The sequence below is a fragment of the Chenopodium quinoa genome, unplaced genomic scaffold (assembly GCF_001683475.1).
Source record: "Chenopodium quinoa cultivar QQ74 unplaced genomic scaffold, ASM168347v1, whole genome shotgun sequence".
In the NCBI taxonomy this organism is placed as follows: Eukaryota; Viridiplantae; Streptophyta; class Magnoliopsida; order Caryophyllales; family Amaranthaceae; genus Chenopodium; species Chenopodium quinoa.
In genome coordinates this window covers 865020-887304 of record NW_018745461.1, presented here as the reverse complement: position 1 = coordinate 887304, position 22285 = coordinate 865020, and the positions used below count along the sequence as shown (strand labels likewise).

At 36.2% G+C, this 22285-nt stretch overlaps 4 protein-coding genes across 4 annotated transcripts; 2 read left to right on the top strand and 2 right to left on the bottom strand.

The window, feature by feature from the left end:
- Positions 1 to 2399: 2399 nt before the first annotated feature.
- LOC110714904 lies at positions 2400 to 8359 on the top strand. Its single transcript, XM_021893461.1, has 5 exons — positions 2400 to 2710; positions 3030 to 3242; positions 3333 to 3566; positions 4879 to 6888; positions 7422 to 8359. Exons 1-5 carry the CDS (start codon positions 2674 to 2676, stop codon positions 8051 to 8053), a joined length of 3126 nt encoding a protein of 1041 aa, XP_021749153.1. The 5' UTR covers positions 2400 to 2673; the 3' UTR covers positions 8054 to 8359.
- Positions 8360 to 13088: 4729 nt separating this feature from the next.
- LOC110714814 (F-box/kelch-repeat protein At3g23880-like) lies at positions 13089 to 14288 on the top strand. The gene has a single exon (XM_021893364.1). It carries the CDS (start codon positions 13089 to 13091, stop codon positions 14286 to 14288), a length of 1200 nt encoding a protein of 399 aa, XP_021749056.1.
- A 415-nt stretch (positions 14289 to 14703) lies between these two features.
- On the bottom strand, positions 14704 to 16440 carry LOC110714984 (protein PRD1-like). Its single transcript, XM_021893536.1, has 3 exons — positions 16177 to 16440; positions 15452 to 16109; positions 14704 to 15068 (listed from the first exon to the last, which is right to left on the bottom strand). The coding sequence occupies exons 1-3, from the start codon at positions 16431 to 16433 to the stop codon at positions 14820 to 14822; spliced, it is 1164 nt and encodes a 387-aa protein (XP_021749228.1). The 5' UTR covers positions 16434 to 16440; the 3' UTR covers positions 14704 to 14819.
- A 59-nt stretch (positions 16441 to 16499) lies between these two features.
- LOC110714813 (protein PRD1-like) lies at positions 16500 to 21822 on the bottom strand. The gene is made up of 5 exons (XM_021893363.1): positions 21331 to 21822; positions 19738 to 19844; positions 19471 to 19646; positions 18562 to 18873; positions 16500 to 18301 (listed from the first exon to the last, which is right to left on the bottom strand). Exons 1-5 carry the CDS (start codon positions 21820 to 21822, stop codon positions 16500 to 16502), a joined length of 2889 nt encoding a protein of 962 aa, XP_021749055.1.
- Positions 21823 to 22285: the final 463 nt, after the last annotated feature.

The window sequence follows — 22285 nt, the reverse complement described above, 5'->3', positions numbered from 1 at the left end:
GAGGGGCCTTCCTCGGCAACACCCCCGAGGCTAGTTTACGTGTGTTTACTGTGCAGGAAACCTTCGGCCCAACATTACTTGGATCGAATCTAGTCTTCTCCACTTCATCGGACCTTCGACAAGGTCCCATTGTTTTCACCCGAAACAAAACCTAATTCACTAATGATCTCATCTTCTATACATGATGCAATCTATAACAATCATACACGCGGCATAATCACAGTGGATAATATAGCATCATCATTAATTTATGAAGTAGTATAATTAATTATTTTCCTCCATCTTATCTTGACAAATGTAACGAGAAATTCCTGCCACTTTCAGTAAAATGGGCCAATCAACGCTTCTCGTTACTATTGGATAGTTGATACATACTTATGATTTGTAAATTTGGAGTTTGGATGTTGTTATTTGAACTGTCTTGCTCACCAGCTCAACTGCTAATAGATAATTTGGGGCTGAAATAAAATAGAATTAACTACTTGGGTCACTCTTTCTGTCTTTCATTAAGATTACGAACACACCCTTAGATTAATTAAGTCTATAAACTTAAATAAACTTACCCTTTTTTTTTTTTTAGAAAGCCACAAATCTCCTGAAACCAGGAGAGGAGAGAAATACTATTTGTAGTATCTACATTACGCGCGCACTAAAATCACGTTTTATTTATAGTCATTTTTTCTGATTTGTGCATTTGCATTATACATGCTTTTTTACTTTGGAATTGTTTACGTCATGTTAGTTTATTTTTATTTGGCAAAAGCTAATGAGCGCCCCTGGGGCGTTAGATAAGATAATTAAAATGCAAATATTAGAGTAAAATTAACATTAATTACACCGAACGACGCGTGATTTTGTCATGAATTCCTAACTTAATACCATTTCAACCAATATAATTTATCCTTATCTAACGCCCCGGGACGCTCGTTAGCAAGATCGTTTTTATTTTTATTGGTCAATTTTAAGCCATTATAGCAGAAAATACATGTATATTTTATTGAATTGATCGAACATGTAAGACATTAATGTTCATTGAAAATTGTAGGATTGAGTCATGAACCAATCAAATGTTTGAGAATGCAACACACGTGAAAATCCATGCAATATGCAGCCTATATTATGCCAAATATTTAGGGAGAATTCCTTCAAATTTAATTTTAACAACTAACAAATTAATCAGCTGCTTGGTGCACGTTAGTAGGACTAAGCACGTGTGCGGTGCACCAGATAAACAAAATTACTCGTATTATATATCTTAATAATGTATTAAACCATAATTAATGGATATATTATATCATAATCATAATAGTAATATAATTTGTAAAATATATTAGCCGTTGATTTAGGGAAGTGTTTATTGAGCTACCACGAGATGTGGAGCCTCACCAAAAAGAAAACTTCATAAAGCATGTGAATAGGACAAACTAGAGGTCATGTATAATTGTATACTCTAATGTAAGTCCGTGAGCCACGTATAACTCTGGTTTAGCCAATACGAAATGTTACTTTAGTCGTTTGGGTCTTTGGTCGAGTTCAGTTCAAATTGAATAATAGAGTCATGTTAAATAATCGTGCTCATACAATTTAAATTTAAGATTGAGTTATATCAATTTATTTTAGATTAATTAGATAAATTTTTAACGCTTATGTATAGCAATGCACTTTGTAATTTTCTACTCCGTATATGCATAGTATGGTCTAGTGATGGAAGTTTACTTAATGATTGGACAAAATTTTAAAGTTCGAGTCCTAGTATTGCTTGTTAGAAATATGTTTTCACTTCTCATACAAAGTACTTTGTGCTCATACCTTAAACTCAATTTTAAGTGTTCTAATCACAAAGAGAAATGCCAAAAATTAAGTAAAGTATGCCACAATGATGATAAACTTTGAAACCGATATCCATGCAAGATTCATTGCCAATCGGCGTGTCTTTTTGTATCGTATTAGGCTTGTGCTGGAATGGATTGTTGACATTGTTCTCGTGTCGTGCCTAAGTGACCCTTGTATCGGTCCAACCCATGTCCATATCTAATCCTATACATCATTAATTCATTATTCTCCGTATTAAGGGTCTGTTCTGATTTACTGAACTGAGCTGAGATGAGATGAGCTGAGCTGAACTGAACTGAACTAAACTGAACTGATTGGAGGTGAGCTGAATTGAGCTGAACTGAATTGTTTATGAGAGAAAGAAATTAGAAACTAAACTAACGTGAAATGAACTAATTGAAGCTGAGCTGAACTGAACTGAATTAAAATTATATCGAAGAGAACAGACCCTAAGTATGAAATTACGGTGTAATTAAATACACCAAACTATAATATTATCATAGGATTCAATTTTTTGATATATTGCATTGTATTCCATTCGACCCATTTGAGAGAAAACGGGCCTACCATAACATCACCGCACATGGTGTACTGGATTATCTCTTCTTGTCATTTTCTCTCACTTTCTTCCTCACTTCACACCACACTCACTTCAACTCGACTCGTTCACTCGTTCTTCACTCAACTCAGTTACTTCCACACCTCACTCAACCCATCTAACTGAAAACGACTGCAAAAATACTCCCAATTTTCATTTCTTATTCATTCCTCTTTCTCTCTCCTCTTTGTCCTTTTTTTCCCTCTTTCAATTTCTATCATTTTCTTCTTCTGGTCGGATTGATGGAAACCCAAGATCACAAAAAGCCTAAACAATCAGGTTTGTTATCTGGGTCGTTTAAATTTTCTTTCTTTTTTTCTGGGTTGTTATTAAAATCTATCTTTTTTGTTCTTCCTGCTGTAAAATGTGATGTTTTGTACAGATTTTTTTGTGGGTTTTGTGTTTGGAGTTTTCTGGTTTTAATAGTTAATGAATTTTGGAATTATTGAATATGGTTATGTTGATTAATTGGTATTCTGTGGATAAATTTCGTTTTTGTGTGTTGCCTGCCAAGTGTTTGATGAAATGTCTAAATGAAAGGCAAAAATAAAAAAAAAAATTTGATTTTGCTGTTTTTGATTTGATGTTTGGTCAAAAGGGTATGAAGGGCATAGTGGAGGAGTTCATGTTTGTACTAAATGTGGATGGCCGTTTCCAAAGCCACACCCTAGTGCTAAGCACAGGAGGGCTCATAAGAAGGTTTGTGGAACAGTTGAAGGCTATAGGCTGGATAATGATGCACAAGACAAGACCCATTTGATGGTTGGTTCTGATGGTGAACATGCTTCTGATGATGAACACAAAACCCCAAGTAATAATCGATTTTATTTCGCGTTAATTGCTTGATAAATGTTGTATGAATGATGGTTTTGAAGTGGGTTTTTGATTGAATATTTGGTAGGTGGTAAAGTTGTGGAGACTACTATAAACAGGAGGACTAGCAGTGGAGTTGGTAATAGATCAAGTAGGTCGACCAGATCGGAAGATGAAGTGTTTACTGATGCTGTCACAGAATTTGCTGACACTCCAAGTCCTGGAGAGGCCTCCGATGGTATACAGCGGTTTTATTCGATGCAACGTGTAACTCAGAATGATTTGGATGATATTAAGCATGCTGCAGAGAAGGCTGATGCTGGTGAGATAATTTCTTCTATTGTTACCATGTTTTATCGAGTTTTTGTTTGTTTTGTAGCTATTGAAGTAGCTGAATGTTTATCTTAAGTTTGAGCTGGTGAGTGTGCATAAGAAATTGTAATTTGTTTATTTTATTCAAGTAAAACTTGTTTGTGCCATAAGTTTGTATGGGTTTTTGTGTCAGTAGTTTAGGATTGAAGTAGTCCCGAGGATGTGTACCTAGATGGTTTATGTTGTTGCTTAGAAGTTAGAATCTTTTAATGCCATCTGAGCTTATTAACTTCAGAAGTTACGAAATATAGGTAGTCAGATAGGTTTATATTGAATGAGCTAAGTCAAGTTGTTACCTCACAGCAAGGATGTTATTTGTGCAATGTGGCTCCATCATCAAGCCCTGAAATTCAAAGTCGAAAATTAAACAGATATTGATTCAAAGTAGTACAAATCTTTGCTAATATTATATAGATATATTTTTTTCCTCTATAAGTAGCTGTTATGAGCAAAACATAGTAGCCACTGGGTCTTACATCTGATTTAAAATAAAAAAAATCTTAATTTTTTCCTCCCACTACTGGGCTGGTGGCTTTCTTTTTGCTTCATTTGTGTGTGTTATACTGTTATCTGCCACTGTCTGTTCTTTCACTTGACTGTGAGGAAGCTAGGAAGCCTACTTTGATGTGCCATATCTGCCTTGCACTCTTGCAATTTTGTGAGTGACATAAAGGCGATAATACATTATTTTGGCTGTGATAAGCTTTACGTTAACAAACAGCTAGTGTTATAGTTTGTCTGCACATGGAATACATGCTAAACCAAACTACAAGAATTTATAATATGTATGTTAGCGTTGATATATTCTCTTCTTTGCTGAAGTTTTATTTAATTATTTATGCCGTTATGCAGGAGGTCGAAAATGGCTTTATCATCTCCCATAATTGTTTATAATGTTTCTGGTTGCTTAAGAGATTACAGTGAATCACATGTGACGTTTTCGGGAGGTCTTCTAATGTTTTCTGGTAGCAGATGAGGATTTTGGGTATAAAAATAATTTCATAGGATATCCATATGATTTCTGTAAACATAATTTCATCAGATATAAAAAAGTTCCCGAACTTGATATTCTGATTGAGATCACATAAGTTTAGTGATATGTGCTAAGTGCTAGACGTGTAGAAATTACCAGTACATTCTTTTATCTTGGTCTGTTGTGAACTGATTGTGGCTGGTTGTTTTCCTTCAGTTTTTTCAAAATTAATCGTGTGTGTGTGTTCTTCCTTTTGAAATATTATTGCTTATCACGTTTTCAAATGCAGATAAATTAGGAGCCCCCAGCACACATCTCAATGACAATCAGGATCAAGTTCAACCTGTTCAGAATTTGGAAGGTGACAATGATAGAATAGAAGCTGGTATTCTATCTCAGGATCAAATCCCCAGTTTCACCTCTGGTCCAGCTCCAGCCTCAGCTTTAATCACTATAGAAAATGAGAGTGAAGATGAGGCAGCTGATGAAATTGTTTTGAGTAAGGGGAAGTCAGAACCTAGAACCTCATATAATGAAACAACTGAGGAAGCATCAGAAGATGTTTCTGTTTTGGGAGATATGGATAAAGGAGTTCTAGGTCCTGTCTCCGATGGTGAATTAGCAAAATCGGTAGTGATGAAAATTACTGGTTCTGAAAACAATGTTGAATGCTCTCAGGCAGCAGGGCAACCAGTTGAAGTTATTGATCCTGCAAGTGGAGGCTCAGCCAAGTTAAGTGATGTGACAGTGGATCATGGCCTAAAATCTGGAGCTAATGCAGATGTCTATGTTCTAGCTGCTCCTGATGCTTTACCTCCGCATAAGCATCCTGAGAGAGCAGTCAAAGATTTTGACCACGAAACAAGTGAAAGTAAGAAAGTCTATTCTGAAAATGATATTCTAAAAAGTGTTGATGTCATGGAGGGTAAACTTAACCAGGATGTTGGGCAGAAATCAATAGCTGAGCAAAACCCTGTTGGTGAGCCAGTTCAATTACCTGATGTTGAGGCTTCTGAAGGTGACGTAAGTAATTTTAGTTGCGAAGTAGTTTCTGACTTGAAGACTGAAAATTTGGGAGAAAAAATTAGCTGTGCTGAAGAGCAGAAACCCACTATTGCATTGAATAATGTCTTTCCTGAAGAGCAGAAACCCACTATTGCATTGCATAATGTCTTTCCTGAAGAGCAGAAACCCACTGTTGCCTTGAATAACGTCTTTCCTGAAGAGCAGAAGCCTATTTTTGCTGCTGATAATCCAGAGTGCACCTCAAATGGAGCTTCCAACACAAGTAATGGTGTTAAAATTAATGCTGAGCATGTGGTTTTACAAGAAATCATTGACAATGAAGTGTCAAGGAGTCTATTATCTGCTTCTGATGTTGGCACAACTGAATTCAGGAATGAAGTAGTTTCTGACTTCAAGAATGAAAATTTGGAAGAAAAAAATTTTAGTTGTGCTGAAGAGCAGAAACCCATTGTTGCACTGAATAATGTATTTCCTGAAGAGCAGAAACCCATTGTTGCACTGAATAATGTATTTCCTGAAGAGCAGAAACCCTTAGTTGCTGCTGATAATCATGAGTTCACCTCAAATGGAGCTTCCAATGGTGTTAAAAGTAACTCAGAGCATGTGTTTTCACAAGAAATTGGCAACAATGATGTGTCAGGGGGTTTATTATTGGCTGAACATGCTATCAATGACATTCTACCCCAATCTAAAGAGCTAAGCAATATCCATGATGGCTCTGATACAGGTAATAATGAAAACATTGGAGCTGCACAAACTCATTTGGATGGAAGTGGAGGCGAGGGTAATGAGGCTGTTAATGCTGAAACTGCACCTAGTGGCTCAATTATAGCTGGATCTCGTGATGGCATTCATGAGACATTTGAGGCAAATAGATTTCATGACCATGTTAAATCAGATAAGACGGTGGATCCTAGGGATGTGATAGCAGGTCATACACTACCCATGGTGGAGAGCACTGGTGGTAGTTCAGGAGGGGCAGAGTGTACAAGTGAAGATGGTCTAGGTGCTATTTCGAAAACCGACAATCTTCCTGGTTCAATATCAAAGATGATATCAACTGATTCTTCAGCTGTTTGTTACAATGCTCAACTTTCTTTGAAAAGCTCTGCTACTGTCGATGACACCTTCACGGATAAGTCTGCAGAGGAGGCCGATGTGTTTGAAGGGGATAGGATTGTTAAGCCCCATATTGCTATTTCAGGAGCTGATATTCTCCCAGATTCTAGTAGCCAAACTGACAGTCTGGAAGGCAACTGGGGATCTGTTTCAGGTAAATTTTTTTTTTTGGAATTTTTTTTGTAAGATATCGCAGCGTACACAAGTACATAGTCATATCTGTTATAACAGATTCAGATGCATTACTCTTGTATATATTCTCTATTTCTCACCTCTCTCCTTCAGAGGTTTCCTTCTTTACGCATTCTCACTACATCCATCCGGAAACTAAATCTTTGAATACTACCTCTCTCCAAATGTAGTTAATATTTACATTTTCCAAAAAGATTTAGGAGAGTGAATAAGTACATAGATTTAAGTGGCCCTATTTAAAAGAAGATTTGGGAGGAGAAAACATGCAAAACGGAGTTATAACTCTAGTGAGACACCAGAGACCCACAAAGAAGCTTTAAAATTGTTTTAGGGACGGAGTAGGCTTCTCCTTGTGATCATGCCTTTTTATTCAAATGTATGAGGTTGATCAGTCATGGTTTCTTTGCTTGAATTTTTAATGCCTCTAATTAGACATTAAGAAGCTTGTGTTCACCTGGGAATTAACCTCTGCTTGCTTGTTTTTGGTTGATGCAGTTATGTCTGCAGTATCAGACACACCACCTGCCAATGACACTCCTGCATTGAACCAATCCCAGGTATCTGCCTCAAAAGATAATGGCATCTTGGATGTGAAACCTATGATGGGAAGTCAACACCCTGAGAGTAAATCGTCAGTTGATCCTGTGGTTGGAGCGATAGGAGGTGTATCTGAGATCCAGACATTAGAGGAGCAGAAAGAGAAGGGTTCTGCCTTACAAAGTTCTTGGTCGACCTCGGTTGCTCATTTGGATAATGCGCCACATGGAGGAAAAAGAAATGAGGAAATTATTGCCAAGGTAACCAACTGGAGCACCGAAAAGCAACATCTGCCTTTGAAAACCCTTTTGGGAGAAGCCACTGCCAGAAGTAGAGCAGAATCACCAATTCACACACATATGAAACCCCAAACTGATGAAACTCCAGTAGCAAATAATGATGCTTCAAAGACAGAAAATGTGATTCTTAGTTCCAACAACCCCATTCCAGAGGCGTCGAAGATAGAAATGGGAAAAGAATGGAATTCTCCAGCAAGGTATCCGGTGAATATCAAGACAGAGAAGAGGAAGGGCAAGAACAAACCATACTGGGCACCATTTCTTTGTTGTTCATCTGTCAATGCTAGGTAGGATAGCTGTTCAAGGTAATGGAACGACTTGAAACACATTTGAGGAGCAATTTTCTTCGATAAGTGGAATGCTTGTTTAATATGCACATGTTTAGGGTTTGTAAAAGAGATGTCTATATGTTGGATTTTTAAAGCCTAATACTCTTGGTGATCTTATTATACTATGAAGTATTTAGTTCAGATTATTAGTATTTAGTTCAGATTATTGTTGCATAGTGAAGATTTGTGAGCGGAGTAATTATTGTTTTTGCTGTGAAAAGGAACTAGAGCCCTACTATTAGTTTATTTTCAGCAGATTTTTTCTTAATGCCTTCTTTTTTGTGGAGACATTAGGCTATTAACTGTGATGATACAAATCAATCATATAAACTGCAAATAATTAAGGCATTTGAAGATGTCGCAGAGGGAGTAAATCATAGGGGTGAACCGATGGACTAAGGGTCTGTTCTCTTCAGCTTAATTTCAGTTCAGTTCAGTTCAGTCCAGTTGCTAATTTCTTTCTCTTATAAACAATTCATTTAAGCTCTATCCAGTTCAGCTCAGGCTGCTCTGCTCTACTCTACTCTACTCAGCTCAGCTCAGTAAATCAGAATAGATCCTAAGTAATGCTTTATATAAAAGAGATGATATTTGCTTTTAGCCTATGGGACACCCATTAGGCCATTACTAGTAGGCAATCTTTTGGACCGTTTTCTTGTAAATGTAACCCACCTTCTTGAACATTTTTATAGGAGTTATTTAGAGTAGGTAAATGAGTGACTTTATCAAAATGATTTAAACAACAAGATTAGAGAAGGGTTAAGTACTATATGTATAGATAATTCTTATTAATTTTCCGTTTACATTGTTTAATCTCTTCCTCATATATGTGTAAAAAATGTGTGTTGCATTTAAAAGAAAACGAAAGAAGTACAATGGTACAAATGGGTGATGCTCACATCATCCAAAATCGCATGTATAAAGAGTATAAAATCGACTCGCAATACCTTACTACCTATAGTTACAAAATACTCCCTCCGTTATTAAATACTTGCTCCAATTCTATTTTTTACACTATTCTTTTGTCCTACTTTGATTAATGTTTGTGATTTAAACATAAGAAAAAATATAGTCTTGTGGGTACTTGTTGGAATCGTCTAATGAATAGATTATTAATTTTCAATTGTTAGAATTTATACTTATTGAAAGTGAAAGATATTATTGATTAAATATTAGCATCGGTATATGTGCTCAATAGAAATGGATCAAGTATTTAAAAAATGGAGGGAATAGTTGAGATGAGCGGCACTACTTTGCCATGATGTAAACTTAGTGGTAATTTCGTAATGGTTTTAATCATATTATTAGATAATACCCGAGCCATGCTCGTTTTTAATGAGGGTAATTAAAATTAAATATAGAAGTCTCATGAAAAATGTTCTCTAAAAGTTTAGATATATATAGATAGATGGGCTTAACATTTGAGCAGGAAAAATTTTCATGAGATAGTGACATGTGTACAACTTTGAGAAAAGATGACATCAACGGTTGTTACTTTAGTTTTAGTTATAGATGGTAAGTTCATAATTGTTTTAATCATACTATACTTCGTAATTATTTTTGTAATTATTGACCCGAAGATCATAATTTCTATAGTTTAACAAGTTTAAACACTCGTCAAAAAAAAAATTCTATATAAAATTTTTATGAATAGTGTGCGGACATTTATATATCCCTAAAAATGTTTGTTTACTTATTTATCCTCATTAATGTTAATAGCCTTTTTCTTTTTGAACTCATATAGATGATTAGTGTGTAAACATTTATACCATAAAAATATTTGTTCATATATTTTCTCACATTTTTCTCTTTGAAATTTGGTAGAATTTGGGGAAGAAAATGTGAATTAATGTTTAGAGAGCGTTTTTAAAGAGAAAAATCGGGGAAAAAATCAGTCAAAAGGGTTAAAATAAGTGTTAGGTGAAACCTACACACGGAAAATCCACTGGATTTTTGAAATGGGTAGTAATATGAGCATTTATTTAAATTAAGGGTAGTAATTTAAAATAAAAAATTAAACGGGTAGTTAATTCGAAAATGGTTACATTTTTGGATGGTAATTTAAAAATTAGCCTAAAAAAATTATAAAAATTATATATTTGAAAAACTCATAATGAGAATCTAACAAGACACATTTTGATAATGTTTCTTTATAGATTAGTATTAAAATGTGGTTAAAATTTACTCAAATTATTGAATTAGATTAGATCAGATCATATTAAAAAAAATTTAGATCAGATCAGACCAGACCTTAATAAAATCATACCACATCGGTGAAGAGAACAAGACGTCCTTAGTTCTTATCACCAACAACATATATTGACAGTAATATAGGTGAGTTTTAAAGATAAATTTATAAAGGAGAATATATGAATATAGTTGTCTACTTGTCTTTACATAATACTTCCTCCGTTTTCTTTTAGCGCGGTAATTAAGAAAGGTGGGATTTACATGATATAATAAAATTTAGGAAAATTTAACAATAACAAACCAACCTTTGCTCCATTCTTCCAAAATGAACCAACCTTTAAATCTGCCCAAAATAAATACAAGTTTGCATTTTTTCTCCCGTAGTAAACCCAAATGACTTGTGACCTGAATAACCGGTCACTTTTTTTATTTTTCCATTTATTATCTTTTTAAAATAAATAAAATAAAATTAAAATAATTATAAAAAAAAAACTCAACCCCCAATCCACTGCCAGCCACCCCTCCTCCCTCCGTCTGCCGGCGGCCGATGCCCAACCACTCCCGGTGCCAGCAACCCCACCCTCGAACCCTAAATCACCTTCTCGAAACCACCCTCTTACGCCACAATTTACCCCTCAATTGTAAACCAATCACCACCACTTTGCCGCAACACACATCCTTTGCCTTACCACCATTCACCACACATTCCTCTTCCAGCCACAGCCCAAAATCGCCACCAATCACACCCCTGTAAGGCTATAATCATCGTTGTTGATTTTGTAACACCTTAACCCATAAACGAAGTAACACCTCAACTCGCAACCCGCAACCTGTCGCCGGCTAGCAACACTATGACTCGTCCCTCAACGTTGTTGATATTGTTGATGAAGAGTTCGATAAGGGTTTGTATGATTGGTGGTGGAGTTGCGTTGGGAAGAGACGTAGCAGGGCTGATGGGTGGCGATTGTTGTTGAGGTGAGTCGTGATTTGTGGGTCTTGGCGGTTGTAGGTGTGGGACTGTGGGCTGCTGATGTTGCTTTGTTTGTGCAGCAGGTGGAGAATGTGGTTGTTGGTAAGTAATGTTGGTTTTGGTGGCGAGAAGGGTGAAGGTTAAGGTGTGAGTATAGTCGGCACCGACGACCGGTGGAGGGGGGTTCTGGGCGGGCCAGCACCGGGGGCTGGGGGTCAAGCTTCGAGTGGTTGGTAGTGGGGTGGCTGGCAATTGGAAGGGTGTTTTGCTTTTTTTTTTGTAAAAATTATAAAAAAAAGCCTTGACCAATGATTTAATGACAGTGGATTTTTACCTAGTATAACAGGTAAGGTGACCTGTTCGGTTCATTTTGGGAGAATAAAAGCAAACTTGTGTTTATTTTGGGCAGATTTAAAGGTTGGTTCATTTTGGGATAATGGAGCAAAGGTTGGTTTATTGTTGTTAAATTTTCCTAAAATTTAAAATAGGTGTAATTTAGTGGGCCATGTGCTTTAAATAAGGGATATAATATAATTTTTTCCCTAAAGTAACTTTCCTTTTATAGTGTGTTGCAAGTATTGTGACATTTCCTTTTTAGGGAAGTGTTGCAAGTAAAAGAAAACGGAGGAAGTACTATATTAACAAGGGTGTTTCTGAGTATGTTTAAATGTGTAACTGTAGGGTGGTCGATCATACAGGGTTGAATTTTGTTTTTTTTTTTTTTAGGGATATAGGGTTGAGTTAAAGACCCCAAAGTTTGATATTTGCTACTCTGTAATACGAAATAAAGATAAAATTCATAATTTAGTAAAGTATATACTTCGTATGTTAAAACTCGTATTGCAATCTTGTAAAAAACAGAGGTTTTTTAGTGCGGCAAGCCACATGGTGCGACACGGTTACTTGTATTTTAGGGTTACTTGTATTTTGGGGTTACTTGTATGGTATTACTTGTATTATGAGGTTACTTGTATTGGATACTTGTATCATGGGGTTACTTGTATGTGTTACTTGTATTCTGAGTAACTCCAGACCAAAATCTCATACCAAATCAGTAACACCCTACAAGTAACTCCTGATCAAAACCAATAACAGCCATATAAATAACCCTAGAATACAAGTAACACATGACAAAACCAGTAACACCCTACAAGTAACCCCGACCAAAACCAGTAACACCCATACAAGTAACCCCAGAATACAAGTAACACCTACAAGTAACCCCTGACAAAACCAGTAACACCCTATAAGTAACCCCGACCAAAACCAGTAACACCCATACAAGTAACCCCAAAATACAAGTAACACCTACAAGTAACCCCTGACAAAACCAGTAACACCTTATAAGTAACACCGACCAAAACCAGTAACACCCATACAAGTAGCCCCAAAATACAAGTAATACCTACAAGTAACCCCTGACAAAACCAGTAACACCCTACAAGTAATCCTTGCCGCACCATGTGGCCAGCTACATACAAAAATTTGTATGTAAAAAATTGTTGTAGACATAGTTGCACTTGACCAATTTCATCGCCGCCCGGGTAAAAATATAAAATTGTAAAGAGATGAAATCATTATTTATTTAGTTTACATAATTAACTTTGTTAGAGATATAAAATATCAAAAAATATATTACGGAGTATAAGATATATGGAAAATATATTACACATATATTTTCCGATATCTCATATCTCTAATAAACTTTTATGATATTTTTTCACAGCCTTAAATTTGATATAATTTTAGGGTTGAGTTTAGCTAAACCTCTTTCCCTTGCTTCACTATTTTTTTGAACAAAATCAATTCATTAATAAAAAGTTATACGACAACATCAATGGTGACATCGGAGGGTAATGCTTATGAGAAGTGTTTGATGAACAACATTGTTTCGTCACCGAACCAAATTCCCGCAACTCTTCCGGATCATCTAATAGTGGAGGAAATTCTACAAAGATTACCAGTAAAAACTCTAGTTCGATTCAAATCTGTTTCCAAGTTTTGGTTTTGTATAATTTCTTCTCCTGAATTTGCTAAAAAACACCTTAATCGAACCTCCGATAATAATGAATTTATCTTACTTAATTCTCTTTATTATTCTCGATCTTACAAGTTCTTGTCATTGCCATACGACGAGTCCAGCAATCTGAAAAGCCCTATCGAGATGAATTTTACTCTCGATATACCCTCTCGACAACAACTACAAACGGAAAAGGGTCGAGTGGTAGATCTTGTGGGTTCTTGTAATGGCCTCGTTTGCTTATCTTGTCTCAGTTATCCGACAATAATACTTTGTTATCAATTCTTAGTTATTTGTAATCCTGCAACACATCAATATCATGAAATTAATAATCCTTCATCAACAATTTTTTATTATTGGTTTGGCTATATACCGTCTATTGATGACTATAAGATTTTCGCCGCTTCAACAACTAGTTTGGAATTTTATGTGTACTCTTTGAGCACTGGGGAATGGAACGTGCTAAGTCATACTGATACAGTTTTTCGGTATTTCAAGCCGGAATTAGTGCCACTACAGACAGCGGTTGATGATATTCTGTACTGGTCTATCGTGGTGAGCCATAGGAAGATAAGGCACATCATTGGGGTTGATATAGTAAACTTAAATTTCAAAGAATTTCCATGGATGGATTGGCTAGATCGATATAGTAGGGCTTCTTTTTTCGAGATGAATGGGTGCCTGTCATTACTTTGCTACTCATTATCGAGACAACCACAAGCTGATGTATGGACATTGAAACAAGGCAATGAATGGAGTTCTTGGGAGAAAATGTTTTCATTCGATATTGGACATAAGTATTTGCTACACATTACTTCCAATGGCAAATTCTTAGCACAAAATTATTTGAAACCACATATTTCTCAAATCACATTAATTGATCCAAGTCGAGACACTCTACAACAATCCTCGTTGGATATTTATTTGAATATGGTTGCTGCAAGAGGTTATGTCGAGAGTCTTGTTTCACCTTTTGGAGCAATCAAATCTACCAAAGAGGAAGACCACGAGGTTTGATACAAGGATATAAGTCGTCATATAACCATTTAGGCATTTTTCAATTCTGTGGGTTAAGGGAGGAAGTGTTATCTCTAGTATTGGTACATTTTTCATCAATTCATAATTTCATACACTCAAATTTAAATCGAGTTACTTATTTGTCAAAGCCTTTACTTACATATAACCCGAACAATGTTACAACAGTTGCACAAAATCAGGTTGCTTAACAAACCATCGTAATGACAGCCCCTCTTAGTTACTCTTTTCATGATTCCATCCCTGCTTTAAATTTGTGGTCATAGATAATTTGGTGATTCTCCATGAATTAGCTGGTTAAACCGCCTTCTTCAAACAGCTGAATGAGGAACTAATATCCATTAGATGTGCTTATATTAATGTATACTGTATGTATTTATATAAATAAAAATGGGATTCTAACATTCATGCGTTAATTTAGTTCTGTGAATATACATATGCAAAAACAACAGATCGAACTATTTACAGTGCTCAAACAGTATTAACAAATCTTAAACTTGAACAGGCCTAAGCTCAGCATGCGTTCTCAAACCTCATATCTTCCGCGAGCCTGGAAAACAATTCCATTTCTTCCATTAATCTATTAGCCCTGGCATGATATCCGCCAAAATTAACATCCAGTTGTGTTTCCAACGACATTAATTGGAGTAGAACCTCACAAATTTCTCCCAAGTCGCTTGACATTGTCACGACCTTCCTTCCTTGCTCTCCCGTGCAATCACTGTTGTCTTTACTTCCCATGTGTGTGCACCTCTTACAAGCCTGAAATTCATAATGTAGAATATAAATGGTTTTGCATCATTCTCCTCATTCCATTCTGGTTAGTTCTTAGGACTATACATCACAGAAAGTTTGAATGTACATAACCTGGTTTGGAATTTAATGTATTAACACCGTAGTATTTAGCCAACAATCAAATTAGTCCCTCCTAAAACTTCCTCTTAAAATCTCTTAGTAAAGGACTATATCATAATACAGAGTAAATTAGAGTACAGTTGACTAATGTCCGATTTTGCGACTCTTTTTCACTATCTCTGATCAAACAAATTTGGGGATGTATCGGGAATTATGTTACTACAAAATATAAAATGTGCCAAATAGTTCATGAAAAAATTATATAAGACAAAATTTGAGACAAGAGTTACCTGAAGCAGATGATTCAGTTTATCAATTTGATCAGGCTTCAGATAAGCTGACAGCAGCAACTGTTGAAATAAGAGAACCACCTCAACACTAATGTTATTAGGAGAGAGGTTTTCGATTAAGCTAGATACACAGGCTTCATCGAACACAGAATTCATCCACGAAGGAACAGTTTTTGATCTTAAAAGAGCAGTAGCAATGTGCACTGCAGGCCGGTGATGATTCATCAATGAAGTAGATACTGAAGATGGCGCAGCCAAAGATCTTGCTAACTCCTCCACAATCATCCTGCACCAGCTGCTGTTTCTATTTAAGCATGTATGATACGTACTGGGTACTTCCCAGCTGAAGATCATTGATAAACAGAGGCTAGAGTTCAGGGCAATTCGATGATCACAGTGAAAAATAAGGCCTTCTAATACAGCAACTATGGACCGTAAATACCCCTTGGTGCATTTCAATCCATTCTGCTGATCTGTGATCCCACTCAATAACTCGAACAGGCAATGTGAGGCAATTAATTTTACCAGGGATGAACCGAAGTGCAGGAACCTGCATATATCCTGGCAAGAAATTCCAACTGCAGGAAATGCACATGTCCCTTCTGGTAAATCGAAGAAATTTTGCCAGTCCACGCTTCCTGGTAGAACAGCTTGCAAACTAAAGCACAAAAGAGTTAGCATTCAGATGAAACAATCAAAATGTTACTCAATAAAACCTTGCTTACCTTTTTAGGTAAAAGTGGACAAATAACAGCAGAAAAACTAAGGTGTGCTCGGTGTCTGATTCCTCTTCTTGCTCAATTGAAGCAGATCCATTTGCCAAAAGTCCATCGACTGTGGCTCGTATCAGGGAGGCTAAAGAAGAATTCAGAAGTATGAATTTTGCAGTTTCTACGAGCACACCCTGAGTGGAATGATACAAAACTAATGAAAGGACACCGAGTACTAATAGATGCTCTTCTGTCCATCCATTAGCCCTCATGGAGGAAGTAAACGAGTCAAACAGCTGCTTGGAGAGAGACGAAAAAGAAGAAAAAGTAAGAAATTTTCATGGATGAAACCAGGTCTGAATGCTTTTACACAAAAACTTACCTACCTTCATCACCACTGCAAGCCAAGCTTCATCATCATAGAGTGTTTGAGATTGCACAGAACATAAGATGATGAAGATAAAACGTGAAACGATCATGTAGCTCTCTAGTGAGGAAGAACATAACAAATTCGAACAGAGATTTTGAACTGCACTGCCCATTCCATGCATGCAGAGCTGATCTGCAGCATGCGGAAAAATGGTGATAATTGACGATATAAAATGAAGTAATGATATTACATCCTCTAGTAACATATCATTTCCAACAAGCTGTTTCAGCAGAAGGACCAACAGTTTTGGTAAAAGGTTGTCTCCTACAGAGGCTAAACATGCTATATCGTGGAAATTAAGAATCCCACAGTTCATTAGGGTGTCATTTGAGAAACTATTTCGAGAGAGTTTGAGGATTTGGCAAGACAAGGACTTGCTGAATTTCTCCTGTTGAAACAACCATTTTAATGAGGATGGGTGAATGTCAAAAGATGATAAATCCCAATCTTGCTCCTCCAAGAGCTCGAAGAAAATCTTTTCTGCATCAGAACTGTAACAAATTTGGTAGTTTTTCTTGGAAAAGCTTCTACACAGAGCATAAAGATTCAACAAATAGACTACCACAATCGAGTCAACAGCTCTGAAAAGCAAGTGGCTGCTGTTGGCAAGCATATATTGCTCCAGAGAAGTCAAAATTAGCTTCTTGTCAGCAAGCCTGAGAAAGATGGGGAAAAATCTAAAGGTTAAGATGGAAAACTTGAAGGACATTAATAAGTCAAGAAAATTCAAAGCAGGGTTAGATACTTGCATTTCGTCGTATAAAGAGCTGATATGCAGTATTTGTAATACAGCAATCTGGCAAGATGACAGATCTAAGTTGTGCTTCTGCCCCAGAAGAAACAGAAGATCAACAGGATCTATTGGCAAAGCAGATGCAACAGTTCTGATGGATTTGCCAGAATCATCGCCAAGAATATTATCCACAATAGTACTTAGCATCAGATACACTGTCAATTTCATCTTTTCTGTTGGGTACAGACCTAAACATCTGAAAGACAAGCTGAACCACGAGAGTGAAAGTAGAGCATGAGTGCGTTGCAAGGCCTGATTATCATGAGCTTGTAACAGTATGAAGTGCAAGGTCTCCAATATTCTTAACACACTCTCCTCTTCCAAACCATTGATTTCTGTCATAAACCAAGGTACTATATGATTTTGACATACTTCTATAATTGAATCTCTCGGTTGCATCTCTGTACTATTACATATAGAGCTGATTTCGTGACAAAATGAGTATGTTTCTTTTAACAGAGATAAAGAATGCAGAAGTTGGTAGCTGTTTAAGTCATTTGTGCTCAATGAGGCCAGAATTGCATGTCTTGATGCTTGCAGGACTGTAGCCATCAAATTTGAAGCTCTGCTAGCTGAAGGAGATTTCACAAGAGCAACAAAAATGGAACAGATGGTAATGAATGCTTCAGGAAGCATACCCATCTCACCAGCAGAGTATCTCTTTAGTATTAGTGTCAAGGAACTACTTATTTCTTCAGCAAGTTTGGCAGATACTACTCCGGGATAACTTGAGATGCCAACCAATATGAGCTTTAGCATCTGAGGTTGAACAGGATGAAAAGGTACTTCAGCTACCTGAGGCAGAACAGAGACCAAAGTAGAGAAGCCAAGGGAAAGCCTCTGCCTGAAGACGTGTTCAGCCGCTGATAAGATATCAAGAGCTTGAACGCAAGAGCTTACAATCTGGTCCTTGTACTCTGCAAAGTAGAAGTTGTAATATAAGCATACAGTTAGGTAGCTTGTGAAACGCATCCAACAGAAAATCTATACCTAGAACTATATAAGTTGCTAATAACAACAGTATAACTTGAGTTAGAATAGCAAGATATTTGACAAAACACTGCACAAAGCATCACTGATGATATAAAATAGTAAATACTACATGTAGCATGATTCCTCAAGAATGCTTTTAACGTTTGATTCCTATAAATTTTTGTTTAGGCAAACAAATTATTACCTGATAGCCTTAGTATTTCAAATATATAGTCTGCAAGATTCTCTTCCACCAAGACTTGAATTTGCTTGAGTGAACAGTTCCCACATGACAAACAATGTACTATGAGGTCCAGTGTAGAGACTTGAACTTGACTATCAGGAGAGAGCAACGGAGACTTAATAGCCTCAGCAAACAATCTACTTAAAGAAGAACCATTAGGTTCATCATTGGAGGATTGCGTATAGTTATCCGCTTCACAGGTATCCATCATGTTGAACTCACTTGAAAAGGCATTTGAGAGGAATCCTCTTTGACCCAACACCTTCAGAAGAGCTACACAAGTAAATCAGTCATTACTTAACTAAGAGTCTGAAATGATATGCAAATACAAATGCTTCTTGCAGTGCTTCTCTTCTATGTGATGCAAGGATGTTACAACCTTAAAACAAAACGTAAAGCCCGTCTCATTCATATTTTTTCTAATCTAAATGTCCCCAAATAAATAGAAAGCTTAGCTTGCAGATTCAATTTGATCCTTAACAAGAGATGACAGTCATAACACATTCTCATGCAAACTGCTCAAGAGATTTTACCAAGCAAAGAATTTTAGCTAATAATCCTCTAATAGAGTTTTCCAAGTTATACCTTCCTCTATAACTTTCACTCTAGCTCAAGTACTAGTGTAATATCTGACTAGCTGAAAACTATAACCCAATTGACATTGCTATACATTAGAATGATCTTACTGAAACTTAATCCCTTCATGCCCAGAGAAAATAAAAGATTGGAATCCAAAATTTAAGATCTTCTACTAGTATAGACCATAAATGCAACTTTTAATATTGTCTTACAGCTTGGTTCTGCAGGTGTTGCAGAGTGATCCAAACTAGAAAGCTATATACAGGCAGTTGTGAGATATAAGGGACAAACCTAAACAGTTTAGGCGAACATCATCTCTTTGAGTCTTCATAAGTGCATCCAAAGATAATTGTAAGATCATGGGGCAATACTCAAACAATATATCAGCACCTTCCTCATCTTCACTGGAATACTGGAGGATACATATCCTGTACAGAACAAACATGATCTCCCCTCGAATTTCTTCACTGCATTTGTGATGGCATAGCAATGACAAAGTGAAAAGATGGTAATCTGTACTCAATAAATAAACTGCTCTGTGTTTGCTCAGGCTGATACCTTGGCAATTGAAGACCCATCACAAGATTGTTGATCAGACCAGTTTTATCTTTGATACTGTCATAAGTATCCATTTGACGTGTCAAAAAAACTCCCAGACAATGTAGCTACAATAAAAAAAAAACAAAAACAAAAACAAAAACAAAAAAAAAAAAAACAGTGAGTTTAACTCCAAATCACTGAGGTGCCAATAATTTGTGTTTACTTAATGCTTGTAGTTTACTTGATATTATATGCTGCAAATGCACTAATAGAAGACTATATGAGTAAATGGGAAGAAGCTTGGAGAAAGCATAATTTCACTCAATAAGCTGACTACATTATGATCACTGTTGTGACATAATGCATTTTTATTCATCATAGGCTTAAATCCAATCACTTAACAAATGACCAAACAAATGAATACACAGTTACATGTACTCATTTTAGGCCTATAGCTCAAATGAGTCAAATCTAACTACACCTAAAACAAAGCTGGTAGGCTTAATTCTAACTACACCTAAAACAAAGGCTTAAATCTAACTACATAGGCTAAAATGTATTCATCATAGGCTAAAATCTAATTACACCTAAAACAAAGATGGGTAGTCATCATAGGATTAAATCTAATTACATAGGCTTAAATCTAACTACATAGGCTTAAATCTAATTACACCTAAAACAAAGATGGGTAAAGGAAAAGTAGAGAGAAATAAATCAATCCGTATATAAGTATATAGCTAATTAACCAATAAAGTAACAGTATAACCACATTGTAGAAAAGAAAAATCTATTTCACACTCATTCTAGGCACAATATTATACACTTATACACTCATCCATATATGCTGTTGCGATTACTCCCCAAACATTCACATTTCTATTTGCATACTTTCCACGGGTTTTTCAAATAACAAAATGCATCAATGATTTTTACAGATAATGGTAGCTAGAATGCTAAGCTAGCTATAAGCCTTATAAACATATGTCACAACATAATTCATCTCCAAGAGTCATATTCGATCCAGAAGTGAATGCATAATGCTCTTACCAGTAAATCCATATTCAGTTCAGAAGTGAATGTATAATGATCTTACCAATAACTCCATCTTTACTGATCTCAACACGCCTATCAATGTCAACACTACGGTCTCCATCCTCCACATCTCTCATTTCAAAACTCGAAAAGTTGTAAAATCAAGTCTCCAGGAATTCACTTCGGATCTTTGACATAACTTCAGCAACCAAATTTCCAAACATTGACATCAAACAACCTATCCATTCATCAAAATTGAGCACAATCTAAGAGACAAGCCACCAATTCTCATCTGCAACCTCCATTTAAAAATCAACTTTTGAAATCAAACAATTTCATCATTCTCCAATAATAACAATTCACATCAAAACCTAAAATTACATTTCACAAAATCACCACTCAATTTCCAAAAATCAACTTCTGAAATCAAAAAATTTCATCAATCTACAAAAAAATAATCACATCAAAACCTAACATCACATTTCACTACTCAATTAAATTTCCACCAAAAATCTCATAAAACAACAAAAATCCAAACCTAATTGATCAAAATTCATCACAAACAGAAAAACAACTCACCGAGTAAACCTGACGACGACTCCAAGCAAGCTCACCAGACGACAAAACAGCAGCAACACTGGCAACAAAATCACCAGCAACCGAAGAACCGCCATAATCAGAAATCTGAGAAACAACATCAATAACTTGGCGAGCAATCTGTTCATCATCAAAAGATGATAGAGAATGAACAAGAGGAGAGAGAATGAGGTGAGTATGAAACGAGAGAAGAGGAGAGAGAAAGGAAGGCTGAGAGACGGCATGAGAGAGCTGAGAGAGAGCGTAGGATACATGGAAGGTTGGAGAATTAGGGTTTGTGATTAGGTTTGTGAAACAGAGTAAGCAAATTGAACCTCCTTCTTCGGATTGAAGGATGAGCGAAGATCGATGACCTTGACTACATGATTGGGGTGATGATGATGAAGATGGTGGTGAGATCGGATGATTCGATTGCATCGGAATTGGAACCGGAACCGATAATGTCGAGTGTTGTTGTTTGAAGTAGGTGTACATTTTTGTGGGAGTTTGGTGATGATGAAGATGGAGAGATGAGAGAGAGGAGTAAATTTTGAATTTGGGGGTTATGGCGCCAAAGGAAGGAGGTGAAATGGTATTTATAAAAGAGCCGAGTGCTGTCATTTTTTTTTGTTTTTTTTTTGCTCGCGCTCGGGTGTGTTTTACTTTGAACACGATATACTTATTCGGGGATCGCACTCGTGGCAAGTGGGTATGATTTGGCGGATTATATATAACACCCGTCCTAATTTAAGTGGATATGAGTGCAAATTTGATGAATATAATGATTAATGAGTGAGTATGGATATAAAAAGTCATACTTTGACCCTTCGTATTCGTCATAAGAATTGAATATGTGGTAAATTTGAAATCTCGCTCAACTTATGTCCACCGTCCGCTCAATATCCACTTGTTCACTCAATCCCAACATTTTTATATACACAAGACATCTACTATATAA